This window comes from Falco rusticolus, chromosome Z (assembly GCF_015220075.1).
Source record: "Falco rusticolus isolate bFalRus1 chromosome Z, bFalRus1.pri, whole genome shotgun sequence".
Classification (NCBI taxonomy): domain Eukaryota; kingdom Metazoa; phylum Chordata; class Aves; order Falconiformes; family Falconidae; genus Falco; species Falco rusticolus.
The window spans coordinates 71,890,814-71,906,898 of record NC_051210.1 but is presented as its reverse complement, the minus strand read 5'-3'; the positions used below and the strand labels follow the sequence as shown (position 1 = coordinate 71,906,898).

General features: G+C 39.6%; 1 protein-coding gene across 2 annotated transcripts; it reads right to left on the bottom strand.

Annotated features, from left to right (window-relative positions):
• Positions 1-690: 690 nt before the first annotated feature.
• Positions 691-15,648, bottom strand: C1QTNF3 (C1q and TNF related 3). Of its 2 annotated transcripts, none has more exons than XM_037374176.1 (6): positions 15,323-15,648; positions 10,279-10,390; positions 7,509-7,663; positions 3,805-3,934; positions 2,299-2,398; positions 691-859 (listed from the first exon to the last, which is right to left on the bottom strand). In XM_037374176.1, exons 1-6 carry the CDS (start codon positions 15,608-15,610, stop codon positions 700-702), a joined length of 945 nt encoding a protein of 314 aa, XP_037230073.1. In that variant the 5' UTR covers positions 15,611-15,648; the 3' UTR covers positions 691-699. The 2 variants fall into 2 exon arrangements, with proteins under 2 accessions (XP_037230073.1, XP_037230074.1); XM_037374177.1 differs by having other exon boundaries at positions 15,527-15,648.
• Between the last annotated feature and the right edge of the window lie 437 nt (positions 15,649-16,085).

The window sequence follows — 16,085 nt, the reverse complement described above, 5'->3', positions numbered from 1 at the left end:
CTTCAAGCTGCTACTAAGGCAAGAATTACTACTACTTTTTTTTTAAGAGAAAGAGAGTGAGCATAAATACATACTAAAAATCTATGAAATATGATACCAGATACATCTTCAGAGGTTTGAGATGGAAATGCAATAAACCTGAATCTTTGATATCTTTATTTTCACATTTTTTTTTCTTCTATTTGTAAAGTTCATCCTAGTCCAGTAAAAACTTCTTCCTTTAAATGTGGTCTCAGCTGAGCCTACTTGTAATTCATTCAGGCCTGTTTCCATGATGCAAACTTAAATGAACATGTAATAAGAACTGAATAAGTGAACAGAAAAACTTGAGTCAATTGTTCAGTTCCTGGCATATACTTGACTAAAGTATATCTACAGACAAAACTCACTTTACTGTGCAAACTGCTCTCTAAATTATTTTAAATCCTTTTCCTTTGTTTTTCAGTCACTTTGGAGAAGAGAGCAATAGCAACATTTAACAATTCACTAGACATAACCCAGATGACAATACATCTGTGAATCTGTGTCAACTACCCAATTGATTCAGCTCACCTCTGAGACACAAATAGCAATGCATTGCATCAGAACAAGCCTTCTTGATTTTTCATTATTGTAACGCTATTCCACAGTCCAGAGAAAAATACCGGTTCCAAAAAAAGAAGTTTCCTCGGATAAACATCTATCAGGCTGTTTCTTTTTTTACTTGGTTTCAAAAAGAAGAAACCCAGCAAAGGTGGAGAAGCGTTGATGGTCCCCATGGAGGGCTCCATTTCCCATTCGCAGCCAAACTTCATCTCCCTTGGCAAGTTTTAGGACTGCACTGTTCCCTGACGTGTCTGCTTTCCCTTTTGATTCATAGCTAAAGATGAATATTTTAACAAGTCAGCTTTTTGTTTCTCAACAATGATCAAGCAAACAACTTTCAAAAAGAATCCAAGAAAACACATTGTTATCCTAAGCAAAACTTTCTTGAAAGGCTTGCCAACACTTTTCCAGCTTTATGAGGAAATTTTGGCATCTTTCTGCATTTGATCTTCTGGTCAAATTTTGCACCTTACCTAATTGCATCATTTCCTCCCTTTCTGAAATTCTGGAATTTTAACTTATGTATTTTTTTCCAGTGCACATGAACAAATAACGTTGTTTAAAATAAAACTGCTCATTCATCACAACACTCCAGATTTCCTCTGATGCTTTTTTCCTTGGATTCACACCAGCTAACTTTAAACGCCTCCAGGTCAGGAGCCTCATGTGAGCTGACCCCCTGTGCTCCTAGCACAAGCAGAGGGCAGAGACAGGCAGCTCACTCCATCCTGACACCTTTCATTGGAATGCAGATGGGTTCAGTGGGCTAACCTTCTGGCTCTGCCTGAGTGTTGGTTTCCCTTCTTCCACCTGTTGCCCTTTCTGATACCAGTGCTTCAGGGGGAAAAAAAAGACACTTTTTCCTTTTGCAGGAAAAATCTGTTGGGAATGAAGCACCTTTGGTGGTGCTTATGGTACAGGCTGTTGAGGAAACCTTGACAGCTTAAATGAACCTGGTATCATCTCAGTACCTAAAATCTGGTGTGATCAATCTAAGCTTTTGTGTCTGTTTATTCAGGCTCAGGGGATAAGCTTGGTTTTGGCATCAGACCCCTGGTTGATATTAAAGAAATAATATTCTCTTCAAACACATATCTTTTCCAAATATCCATCTGGCTACAAGCTTTTTGACCTGGTTCTTATAGAAGTTGATAAACTCGAAACGGATCCTGTTCTTGATGATCCTCTAGCTAATATGAAGAGTATAGAAACTTTATATTCAAAATGTGCTAATGGTGACAAAGCCAGTAAATAGGGGACCATTGCTTCTAACTCATCCTTACTACTGCAGTTGAAATGCTTTCCGTCTTTAAAGTAAATTGCTCTCCCCTGGTCTTTAACAAGACTGTAAGTAGTTGCTGAACACTTCAACATGCCCTTTCTCTGACAGGCAAAAAAAGGATGAAGATATGGCTTAGCAGAATGGCAACACATTGGCACTGGACTGCAACCACGACTTGCAGTGCTAATTCCTTTCCCCTGAGTTTTGAGGAACTTGTTTTAATGCTGAATTTTAGGTGCAGGATCTGTGGCCAGCATCACCCAAATTTGCAAGTTGAGGAGGGTGAAATACAGTCTTTTTCTTTGTTGGTTATTTTACCCTGTAGAATTTCTTTAAAAAATGAACAATTTTGTGTTTCTTGAAATGTGAGCAGGCTATTACCTCTGTGCAAACATGTGTTTTGCATTAAAATGGCCTGGCTCTTCACTTACCTATATAAGCTGAAAACTGTGTTACCATTATGCATCAGGTACACATACACTTCCTCCACATCTTCATGTTTCATCATATTGAAGGTGAAGAAATATACCCCTGAAAAGATTACCAAATACAATGTGTTTGCTTCATAGAGGGAGGTAGTCATGCTACAGATCTGTGCTTCTTACTCAGAAAACATAATAGCTGAGGCACAATTAGCTTCCAGTTGTTCAGTGAGTATTTTGCTTCCACTTACAGTGTGCCAAAATCTGATTAATTGTAATTCTGCATATGGCAGGGGTTCTGCCCTGTACTATTCCAGAGAAATGGCTCTATCTGAACATGGCAGGACCACTCACCCCTTTGTTCTCACTGAAAGGGAAATTTGTCAGAGGCTGAGCCTAGTGCCCTCAGAGGGGAAGCCTCCAGGCCAGCCAGGGCTCAGCCACAGAGGCTGTCAAACAGCCACCACATTGCCCAGGTCAGGCAGGACATGAGTGGTTTTAGCAGCACTCACTGCTGTTCGCTTGGCCGTACGATGTGAACACTTTCTCTTCTTGCACAACACACCATTACCCTTTTTCTTTTTAGCTTTCTTGGTCTGAAAGGTGCCAACAATGTTGTCAGTGCAACCATGTCATGAGCTCTACAAGACTCCCCCAGGCAGGAAGATGAGCTCCCGGTTCCTGAAGTCTGTAGCATTGACCCTGCAATGGGAGCTTGGAGTTTGCATCAAAGTCATTAAATTATGACATATAAATATGTCAAAGTTTATTGACATCCACGTATACATTAACCTCGAAAGGAAGTAGCTGTGAGGACACACCTCTCTGTCAGTAAGATGTGCTACAGCAAGCTCAGGGGGCCCGACTTTCATACCTTTTCCCATAGCTGTGAGTAAATGAATGGCAGGGTGAGAAAGGCCAAGTGAAGGAAGGTGGTTTCAGGCTTTGCTTCGACACGATTTTGGTTATGGCCCTGACTCCCCTGTCTCCTACTGTTCTTCCTGCACCACAGCTGCATAAGATGGGAGACTGATGCAGCTGAAAAATAACTCAGAAAAAACTGTAATACCTCATTTCCAGCCACCCATCTGTTACAGGCCAGCTCACAGCTGAACTGGCATGAGGGAAGATGGAGATGAAGAGAGCGGCTGGAAGCAGGAGGTGGAGGAGGCGACTGTGAAGCTGCTGCTGCAACATCAAGGACGTAGTTATCTTACTGCAGTGACTGAAGGGCTAAAGGTCACAAAGCAGCTGGTCCTGCTCCCTCCCCAGCTCTGGCCATGCCACCTCCTCCTGCCTTTGTGCCAGCACTAGTCTCGCTGGCTGGCCATCCCTCTCTTGGCTTGCTCAGTTTCCAGTTTCATTTTTCCTGAAAGTAGGTATCAAGAGCTATGCAGAGTGAGTCTCATCAGTGCCTTGTGCAAAGGCAGTTAACTAGTCTGTCGTCATTATTGACCATACTTCTCTCTATCTGTATCTCCCAGAATTGCATTTTTTTGGTTTGCAAACACTTACCATTCACTGGAGCACCAAATCTCCCAGTCATGACATCAAAAAAATTCCCAACGTTGGTTTCAACACTACTGAAGATGATCCCACTGTTCTGGTTGCTGAAGTGAGTAGCCATGGAAGCCATGAATGCGACCTGCAAAAGTTCAGTTCTTACTCAGGCAGTCATTCACAAAATGCACATGTGTACAAGAATCAGCTACAGAATTTTTTCTTGTATTTGTGGTCTGTTTATTTTACTGACAGAGATGTTCTTCTAGGGCCTGCTCCAAGGCCATTAAACTCCAGTAACAAAACTCCCATTGAATGAAACTGGAAGAGGACTAGGCTTCTTGCATTCAATTGGACTATTCATGACTGTAAAAGTAAGTGTATGGGCAAGTGTTTGCAGGTCAGGACCTTCGTTTGGGGTTTTATTTACTGTTAAGTCTGTCTAGAATGATGCAACAGAAAACTGGTATTAAAATGGATGGTGTTTCCAACAAAAGTGATTTAATTTGTTTTTATATATTCCCCAATGCATTTAGACTGGATATTGCTTTTATGAGAATGTGTGAAATAAATAAAGCTCAGTAAAATCCACACACATTACTGTTTCTTGCTAACTACTTTCAGAGACACAGTAACCCTTTTTATTAGAGGTCGTCTAGAAGTACAGTTGCTGGGATTCAACCTTCAGTGATTTATGTCTCTTAGCAGTTGCCCTGTACCCTCGTTCATGACAACAGAGGGTGGCAGAGACCAGAAGAGGAAAACAGAGAAAGTGAAAACTGTGCTTCAGCTTCACGTTACACTTCTTGCAGTGAGATATATTGGCCGTGGAAAATGTTTCATAGGAAGCTGTGCAAAACCTCCCACACTGGAGAATTCAGATTACCCTCAGCAAGACACCAGGGAATGACCCTGCCAGCTTGGTGGGCAGGGAAGGGGTTGGTCTCTTCTGTGAGTCTAGTATCCTCCCAGCTCGCTGCTGGTAAAGGGGGTACAGATGGAATTTCACCTGGATGCCTGCCAGAAGGTCACAGAGTGACTTGGCACTTTATCTCTCCCTCAACTTCTTTGGTGAGAAGTGTTCAATTACAGTTTTTATTTCCCCTCACAAAAATGACATTTGTCATTAGATTCCAGCTATACTGGTATTAAAAAAAAGCCACACCAGACTTCTTTTGATTCCAGATCCAAACAAGAAAAAAATCAAAACAGGCAAAATCAAATGCAAGCAGCGGTCCAACAATGCAAATCATTAGCCATCTGCTCAGAAATTTGAGGAGCTCCAGATGTGAGCTGAAAGCTTGGGCTGATTTTCCTTGTCCCTGCATGGATGCATTTTCTATGAAGGCAAATTGTTAACGTCTTGCTTCTCAGCCAGGATCACATCGAAGTTCATCATGTGTTAAAGGAAAGCAGCTGCAAGGAATTATTGCTTTTTGTCTAGATTCCATTTCACATTCTCTCTGACCCCAAGCTACTTTTCTCGGGCTGATCAGAAGAGTTGGAAAAAGTGTCCTTTTACCCTAGGTCTCATTTGGGAGTAGCAGATCAACATGGACATGCGAGGTCTTTCAAAATAATCTTGTATTTAAACCAGTAGTGTATTTGAGAGTGTTTTCTCCTCTACCTAACCCCACTCTAAAATTCCTAAGCACTATGTTAATGAGAAATGATATGCTATACTGTGTGAAGAATGTTTAAACACATCTGTTAAAACCAGTGACAGAATTTACTTGGAAATAGGTATTGCAATATGAACTTCTTTTGTTCATCCTCTGCTGTTATTCAGTTTTTATTTAAATTACTACCATGGTCTTTATGTAAGAAAAAATTGCTGATAGCTTATTTTAAAATGGCAAAAGGATTTATGTGTATATGTTGTAATTACAACAAATATGTTTTTAAGACATTCAGCTGTAATGTTAATTCCAGTTAGTTCTTCAAGAATACTAAAAAAAATCTGCTTTATTACAGAAGTCTGGTAATTTTGAAAACTGTTTTCATTGTGAATTTTATTCTGTGCAATTATCTCATCTTCATGCAACGCAGGGTGGAGAACTCAAACATACACAATGCAAAGAAACCCAAAGTCATTTTCCCACACTGCAGACATTGGTTGTGCTCTTGATTTTTCTGTTAATTTGCATGACTTTTATGAGGATATAAAACATACAGGAATGACAGTTATTGGGAAACAGTACCGTTCAGTTAAAAGGTGTAGATCTGTAAGTAGATGAGGACTTCAGTTTTCCACATGATCAGAGTTTGAAACTGGGATTTCTTTTCGCGCATATTTGCTAAGTACCATTTTGTCCCTTCAGTGGTGAGCTTGGTTTGGGAGTATGAATCAGGTCAAGACTAAGACACTTCCATTAAAGTGTGTGCGTGTGATTGAGGATGTAAACTCCTTTATAGTTTCTGGAGATCTATATACTATGCGGTGTCTGAAGTCCCATATACCCAAAAGCAGCAGTGACTGTCAGATTAAGCTGACTTGCTCTTCTAGGTCCTCAGTAATCATAATGGGAACATAGGTGCTTACCTCACACGTAGACTCTCTGGAACTGAATCTGGCTGCAATCACTTGCCCATATAAATACTTCTGGTGCCACCTGAAGTGCTTTAGGATTCCCCCACAAAGGGCTGGCTCCCTACAGGAGGCCCTTCCACAGTGGCAGCTGGAGACTAGGAGCGATACATCTCAAAGGCTTACCATGCATTTAAATCTTGTCTTTAGCACCTTAGCTGCGCTACATCCCAGAGGTAGTCAACTCTTCCTGCTGTTGCAGATGAACTGCACATACACTGCTACACTGCGGTATACAGTGTAGACAACTCTTTTACATCTTCTTTGCAATGGCAGCCAAGGGTCTCATTTATCCAAGTCCCATTTACTTTTGGTTGCCTTAGGAACAGGACTACACCGTATTTCTGCTGTACTGCAGGTATATATAGAGAGACACATATAAGGTCTCTCGTAAGGACATCTTCCAGATTCCTGGGACACAAAGAAGCTCTAATGCAAAAGCTATGGGACTATGCCCAAACAACTACATACCATCCCTCAGCAGAACCTTTCAGCTCAGGTTTGAACCCATGTTTTTATGCTGATCTGGCTTTTGGGTAGTTCATTCACAGGCAGAACCTACATGCTTCTCAACATATTTAAGGTATCTGGACATACAAAACCATAGATAGCTACTGAGGGGTGTTTTTCAAAACCCAAGGACTTCTGTCTGCACTGAAGTTTTGACCCCATAATTTGAGGAGTTGGGTACATATGCTTCTGAGAATCTCAGAAAGCCTGATTGACCTGAGAAGCATGCGCCTGAGTGATTCCTCTACTCTTTCCATGTGCCATAGGAGACGCAGTTATGTATTTGCAGCTGGATAGAAAAATTATAGTCCTTGCTATTGTCCTTTAATGACCCAGACACGGGCTCTCTGACCTAAAAGGGAACCGTGTATCTTTCTTCCTGCCCATTTCCCAGCTGGATTTTTACTCTAAAAAAAGATTAAACCCCAGTGTCTTTTTTTTCCAGGAAGATATGGCAAAGCGCATTTGTCAGTCATGACAAAGACTACATATGTCTCTCACTGTATTAATTTACAGGCAGATTTTCTTCTTAAGTATATCACAGTAGTTAGGTGCTGTTTTTCAGAGAAGAAAACCATAACCTGAGAACAGCTGCAGCCAACACAGGTCAGAGATTTTGTACCTGTAGCTCTGGGGGAATCCCAGGGTAACCCTTTTCGCCTTTGGGTCCATGATGGCCACGCTCACCCCTCGGTCCCATATCTCCTTTGTCTCCTTTCTCACCTTTGGCTCCTTCCTGGCCAGTTGCTCCATTATTTCCATTGTTTCCATGATTTCCTTAAAGGAAACAGAGCTTTCTGTTTAACTTAAATAACTTCATATAATACATTTTAACAGAGGATTGTGATAGCATCCTTTTCCACCAGTTTGCAACACGTGGAGTTTTCAGTACCATAAAAACCAGACTGAGCTGCAACGGATAAGAAACAGCTGTGTGGTTAAGCTGAAGGTGAAGGTTTTGATGACGTAGATTGATGTTTCAGAGTTAACCCTCATGCTGTCTGGGTGTTGCTGTACAGACTGGGTGTTGCTGTACAGACTGATGTCTGAAGTCATCGCATTGTTGGGGAGATGTGCAAGGACAAGATTTCTGTGGATGTGTGGCTCAAAGAAAGTGAAAGCCACTGACTTGACACATACCAGATAGCCTGCATAAGCACTCTTGATTTTCCTTTTGTGTAAAAACTTATATACTGATAATTTAAGTTAACTGGGATAGGATAAGATAATTTTGAATAATTTTGAATAACATTTTGCTAACTTTAAAACATGTCTACACAAATGAAGAATGGCTGTAGCCTTAAACTAACCAAATGACCCATCTGTGCCAAAAATGGGAGACTGTGCATTCTCAGGGTGCTGGTTAGCTTGAAGGGTTGATTGATTGCATGTTCCTAGATTTAAAGAAAGACAAAATTTTTATAATGAAACTTTTCTGAGGTGGCTTCTTGTAAAAAGGGTCAGTATAAAAACGTATACCTGCATCTGCAGTATTACTTACTTCCTGATATTTGCTGAGGAAATTACTAAGCAAATGTCTATGTGACTAACAAAATTTTAAAGTTGGCTAGAATTACTGAGCAATTATTATGCCCATCTGAAGCAAAAGACTGACCTTTCAATCAATTACTTAGGGATTAATTAGTGTCATCATTGTTCTATTTCTGCCTAAACTGAAGTGAGATTCTTTGCCACTCTGCTTGTTCTCTGATTAGTCACCTTGGTTATGGTTACTAGTTGCTCTGGTAATTCAGAAGAAGAATGGTGTTTGAGACCAAATCTAATGATTAAGTGATTCTTCAGAATTTCTGTAGCGAGAAAAAGGTTTACTTCAAACAAGGAAGCTAAATGGTGGAAGAAACTAAGCAGTTTTTTGTTTGCATAAAGAAATCAATAACTCTTTAAAAATAACAAGAATGATCCCTCATGTAAAGCCAGAACTGCTTCTCTACCAGTTCGGAACAGAAGTCTGCAAGCAACTTTTGATTCAATAAAGGGAAAAGGAGCTGTTGTAATTCCCCTTATGGCACAACAATATGAAATGCCGCAGATGAAGGAGACAGACAGATTCCAGGGTGCAGAATGTTGCTGTCACCCATACATTTGTGGCATCCTGTGCTGACAAGACAGTGTGACTGAGACACATCCTCACATGAAGAAAGGGCAAAGCTGGGGCTGGGCAGTGTCCCAGTATGTCCACTGCTGCCTTGAAAGTGTGGGTCTAAAACAAAACTATGTCCTGCTTCTAAGAAGCCAACAGTTTATTAATCCATAATGCAATATTTCTGCACAAGAGGCCACACTGTTAGATTTCTCTTACTTCTGTAATGGTCATAGGTATTTTTATAAAGGGTTGATGCATGAATAGCTCACAGCACACTAGTACCAAATATGCCTATGACCTTATTTTGCCTAATTTCCAAAATACATCAAAGTAACAATTTATTTCAATATATTTCCAACTGAACTAGTTCTTGAAACATTTCATTCAGGTTTAAATTCAAAACTCAGATTTAACTTCATAACAGTGAGATTGAACTGTTACTGTCAACTGTTTCCACCAAAAATCACTACATTAAATTTTTTGGTGTACGGTTATCTGTAATGTCTGTTACTGTCAGTACCTTTGTGACACAGAAGGATTATGAAATTGCATTTTTATTGTGATAACAGAAGACGTAAGCTTTTGAAGGTGAGACAAATCTGTCAGTCAGTGACATGTTCATTTAAGGTATACGTCCACTTTAATAATGATGATTTCCAAATCCCCGGAGGTAGCTGCTGTAACAAATTTAGACCAACATGCTCCTCTTTTTCCATACCAATTACCAGATCGAAGTATACCCTTTTCTCATGTATCATATTCTTCTCTTTGCCTTTTTAATGGGGGTGAGGGGATGGTTGAAGGTACTTTTTATTATGGAAGACAAGAAGAAAGAAGGAAAAGAAGACATTCCTGTGAGAGAATAAAAGCATGTGTTTCTCTGTAAAATATCAGCTAGCAGTGTGCTAGATGGAAAAAAGCTCCTGGAAACACTACACAGTAGCATAGCTGGATATTCAAAGGTGATCGCAGTAATCAACTCCAGGGAACAAGTTCTTCCAACTTTAATGGAAGCTTCATGCTGCTTTAAGAAGATAGACCAATTTGCCCTAGAAATGTAATAAGGTTACTTTCCATATAAATTTCTGAAAGCTGAATTTTAATAACAAATGGGTTTTCACTGGAAAAGACATTAGAGTCTAACTGAAAATCTCTGTCTCCCCAGAAATTATAGAAAAACTTTTTGCTGAACCTGTCACCAAATACTGATGTCTGGACCAATCTCAGATATTTCATAGAATAGCCTGTAATTAGACTGATGAAAAAATGAATTAAACTTCATCCTCACCTGGCATCCCAGGGGGCCCAGGAGGTCCTGGGGGCCCTTGGTAGAGTCGAACTCCAAAGTCACCACGGCAGCAGGAACTGCAGTCTGGATTCTGTGGTCCGGTTTGTGGGGGCTAAGTGCACAAAAATAACCTTTAAGTAGCTCATTCATGGAGGGCATCAATCATATACATGTTGATTATGGGGTCTTCATTATATATTCTCTGTTATACATTTCATAAGTTTTCAAAACACTTCTTATCTGAGCTGAAATCTCCCATACTTGGGTCATCCCTGAAGATGTTATTTTTGCAAAATTTAAGGGAGTAGCTCTTCCAGTGTTCTAAGAACTATATGAATATTAAAAAGCAGCTTGTCCTGTCAGATAATGAGGGTTTTGAAAATAAAATAATACCAAGTAATGAAAGTTAGATGAATATTTCAGTTAGGTTCCTATCTGGCTTTTTTTTGATCTCGTATTTCAGTTGACCTGTGTTGACAAACAAGCCTATGTACAACAAATGGTAGGACACAAGGGACTTCATTTGACCTTCAGCAATGAACTACCCTCCACTAAAAGTAATGAAAACTGCGCTGAACCACCTGAAGGAGACATTAAAAAATGTCTGTGCAGCATATTCCTGTTCATGGCTCCAGACTTGTATGTTTACAGGCTACTAAGTTGGGACAACTTAAAACAAGTGCCAAGATACATGACAAAAATTTGAACTGATCACAACACCTGGTACTAGGGGCATTTGAGTGTTTGTAGTTGAGGGTGTACAACTAGGAAAACCAATTTATATGCTGAAACTAATATAGCAGCATAAATAAACTAAAAGGTTTATTACACACAGCTCAGCTACTGTAACAATAGTCTGATAATAGTTTAGTTGCAGTACTTTTCTGTATTATTTTATTTATACTAATGGTATCTCATTCAGTCCTGGCTTGACTTCATAACTAGGCTCTTGGGATGGTTTAGCAGTCACAAATCTTCTGATGGGTCAGCTGAGGTAGAGGTCCAGGGTTTGATTTTATTACTCTACCTCCTTCTCATTTCTCCCTCTTTGTTTCTTTTCCCCCTACAATTCTTTGCTATTATCCTGAGGTGTAGGTCTGCAGTTCTTAAATTGTTGGGGATGGGGGGGAATAGTTACACCAATCCAACTACTGCTTTTCTCTAATCATTCTACTATTTATCTTCTTTGTCTTTGTTTCCACTCATCTTTATCATCCTCAAATTACTTGCCTAACGCAGACCTACTGGTTTAACGGCAGCAATCGAGCCTCTGGTGGGATGGCAGCTGCCAAATGAACATGCAGATGTGCTGCATTCCTGCCCTCAAGGTCATCAACTGGCTTGATCTGAAACACTAAAGCTTTCTGCCCATGTTATACCCATGTTATATACAATACCAAGCACACTCAGAATTCATTAATTTCAAGAGGCTTGGGTGTTTATGTTTACGGATACAGAAAAACCCTTTCATGCCACTGAAATACTGCAACTCCTCCGATGGGATGGAAACATGTCCTTTACAGCTGGAACCACCGAAGGTGGAGCTACCATGGGAATAAAGACTGACCTGACAGCTCAACAAATATGCTTCACATTCAGAGAGTTATGGAAATGTTAGGACTTGTCAATGGGCAGAAGGACCTCATATTTATGGGGTTTGGTCAATACTATGATTTTTACCTTATTTCTGGATAAGGTCTGTACTTCATGAGAAAAATTAGTTCTGCTTGTTGGACTGCCTGTTCCTGGAGAACCTGTATGTATCTTTCTTTCTGCTTTATCTCTCCTAGCTGTTAGGAAAAACGTAACTGACAATCACCAGACATGCTGTTTAAAGCTTCCTAATATGAGAGAAGAGTAGCCCTGCTTTCAGCTCATTTTCAGTCCTTGAAGGGGAGCCAAATACAAGACTGGAATTGCTCAAGCATTTTTCACCACCTGAAATGCTGATGTTGAGCATTGCACTGAGGTTAAAATCTCCAGCTCCTTTTTGATAGTGCTTCATATCCATGTTAAATGTGAAGACAAACTATATACATAACTGCAAAGAGCAAGTAAGTCGTATCAGCCTTGAAACACCCAAAAACTTAGAATTGTGGACTTGTAGGTAAGTGACAGCATGAATCCAGCAAACTGGACTACATGTGAGACTCTCTTTGTGCAGGTATGATTTGTCTTTTTTACCCAACACTGCAATCCTGAACGATGTTTTTTGCTAACCAGCTACGTTATCATAAAATAGCTACTAGTGTTGGTCATAACCAAATGCTATTTGGCATTACCTCTCAAAAAGCTCAGCAGGTTATTATGTGTGAAGTGAGGCAAGTCCTGCCAACTTGGTTGTATGAGAACAGTTCCACTGACTTCAAAATAACTACTTACACGAGTCATAAAGTAGTATTGACTTATCTTTACTAATCCTTTGACTAGGAGGAAAAAAATGTTCACAGTCAGCTGCCAAGAACAATAAATATTCAAGATAGTCTTTTAATCTCTAAAACCAGAGAACTTCATGAAGAGTACATTTAAAGGAAAAACCCGCTCCTAAAGCAAAAATACACTCAAATGGGACAGAGTTTAATTACAACCTACTTGCCTATGTAGACATTAACACATAAATTTTAGTACGCAATGAATTTTTGGCATTGCTTTCAGGACATGAATATGATTTAGAAGCTTGAGAAATGCATCTGCCACATTGATATCGTAATACAGATAGGAAACTGGAAATATTTCTGAGGCTATTCACATAATTTCATATGATTTAGTATGTAGGAGGCAGTTGTAGGCAACCAATGGTCTATAAAATTCCCTTAACTTACAGCTGTGAACGAATCATAGTTGGAGACCCAGCCCTTTTTTCACTTCATGGTTAATTTTATGAGTGTCCATTATATTGTCTAAGAAAATATAGAGGACAAGTAATGTACATCCACTGTTCTTGGCTTCCATTCTGAATGCAAAATAGCATGTCTCTGTGGGCACTAAGGCCCTCATACCCCTCCCTTGCAAAGAATTAAACAAACCCAGATTGCCAGGTTTCAAGGTAACACGCCAGTAGGTTGAGGGGTACCTGAAAGTTTTCAAAAAGCAACCTGAAAAGGAAGAATGTGTCTGGTGTAACTATCCCCAGTCACTAAGATTTTTTGTGCTTGAGAAATGCACATTGTGTTTTATGTAAGTTACCAGCAGCCTGGAAATTGACCTTGTACCTACTGCAGCGAAGGCGAATGATGTTGTCTCTATTCCACAACAGGGAACGGGACCATTAAAACACTAGCAAGAGAGTGAAATTCTCTAGCCAGAGCCAAGATAATCAAGAAAGCAGGGACTTAGGCATGAAACAGTTTTCAGATAGCTCAAGGGGAAGAGAGGTGTTTCCCATGAATTAAAACATGTTGGTGCCACCTTTCTTCCTCCTCTACCTGGAAATTCCTGGAGTCTTGGCAATGGAAAATACCTATTGCGTCAGCCACTCTGTGATGGATTATCCCTGTCACACATCTGCTAGTGCGCCATTTCATTTCAGTCAGGCAAAAATTGCATCATTCCCCCAGCAAAGATCTTCTTAGAGAGGGTCTGGCAGGTAAATGGCTGCCATCAGTTGTGCTCAGACTTGCCAGTCTCGGTTTTAATCTCACAGCCTTTTTGCTCAGCAGAGGACTCCAAAAGTGTTGCGTTAAACTCTCTGAGAGACACATGCACCCCCAAAACAGTGACACTTTCTGTTGTGATTTCATATTAAGTGCTGCATTATCTGAAATTATGTTGAGTTAAAGGGGAATCTTTTTTAAGTACCAGTAATACATGGTCTGTAGTATGCAGCTGCACAGTTCTCTCCGCAGTAAAGAGTTACACACACACTACGTGGCTCATTGTACTATGTACCTCATGGGTTACACTGTTTATATAGTGCAAGTGCAATTTAACATATCTACAGTTAAATATCTATTTTGCTGTGTCCACTGGCGGAACATACAACTCTTGCCCAAGAAATATGAAATGCAAAGATCTATAAAATTTAAACACAGGAAATATAGTGGTGCATTAAACCTATTGCCATACTTGGATGTGTTTCAGTTCTTCAAGCCTAAGATAGAATTAAAATCAAATCTCTTTTCTGCTTATCATGAAGCAGGTTATTATTCAACACTTATCTGCATGTCCATGATTTTTGGAATTCAAAATATCATAGTTTGATCTGAAAGAGTTTCAAATAACAAATGACAAAAGGTGAACTATACAGGACTCAAACATAGGAACAAAACACTCATGTTCTTGTTGTTTCTAAAAAACATCCATCAACAAAAACTTAATTTGAGTGGAATTTTGGTTTGCATAGTGCTAGAAAAAGCTTCATCTTCTGCCCTTAGATTTTTCCTTTTAGATTTCAACTGCAATATTTTATGTATAACCAAATAATGCTATTTTCCCTTTGCTGTGAGCTAATGACTGTAATACCTGAAATGCCATGAGATTCACAGCTTAAAACACAGATACTACAGATGATTTAGAGTTTCATTATGAGTCTTTTTTCTCTGAAACTGTCAAGTTAACATATATTATTAAATCTACTTTGAACACTCAGAATTCCATTGTCTCAAGCTCAAAAAATATACTTTATATAAAAAAAATTCAAGTAAAGTTATCCTCTGATAACTGAATCTTTCCAAATACCTCTAGAAATTCTGTAATTTTCCTTCACATCCAGATGAGTTTACAGAATCTAAAACTTCTAAAACTTTAATGTATTAAATAAGGAATACCTTGACATAATTAAGAGACTATAGACCAGAACATATGATTGTACAAGTTCACAGTTTCGGCAAAATAAGGGGCTTCTGTTTATGTTGAAACCAGTGACCCCAACCACTGCTGGTTCTACCAGCTCATTAAAAGATCCTATAAAGCAACCCAGCAGGATACAGACCAATACACAGCTGTAATAAAAATTACTTCATCAATAAATCACTAATAATCTTAGCAAAAAAATAAAATATCTCATTAGCTTTAAAGATATCTTTAGAAGATTAATTCAGAGTACCTGGACTCTGTCTGAGGTAGTCAGTTCTACATCATCTACCTCTGGTCTCAGGACTTTTTGGTCTGCAGAAGTGCTATTATCAGCAGTCCACTCTATAAGTTGACTCCGCTGTTTCAATATTTCCCTGCTTCTGGAACCTTTATGGCCAGTCTGGTGGTGACTTTGCAATACTTTGGCCACTGGTTTATAAGATCTTCTGCTCACCTCCATGTATTCTTCTTGACACAGGCAAAATGGAAGAAAAAATAAAGCCAGAAGGTGCCAGCTGATGAAATCCTTCTCTGCCATGTTATTCAAAATTTTTCAGGACTTCAGCAAATGCCTTGCAGGAGGAGAACCTCTTTGCTGCACCAGGAGTTATGTGGTCCTTTCAGCTTTTCCACTAGTAAGCCTGGCACTGAGACCAGTACCAGGTTTTATACGGTTGTGTGCAATAAATAAAACTAAAAATGCCAAAGTGACAGGATCCTTCATCCAAAATCAGTCATGCTCCTTTAAACAAACCAGGCATTATTCACCACTTCACCACCACAAGGAAAATTGATTTGTATGCTGGAAATGACCACAGCATTTAACGGACTCCCGTGGTTCCTATTTGGGGGCATTAAAAAATGTAGCACCTTTTCTTTGGCATGTTTTTGTTTAAGTGTGAAAAAATGTGATGGAAATGGAGAACATGTGGCTAATGGCTTACGCTTCTTGATTAGACATGGAAAGCCTGTGAATTCACACTCTTAAATGTCTTTTGGACACAGTCACCTTC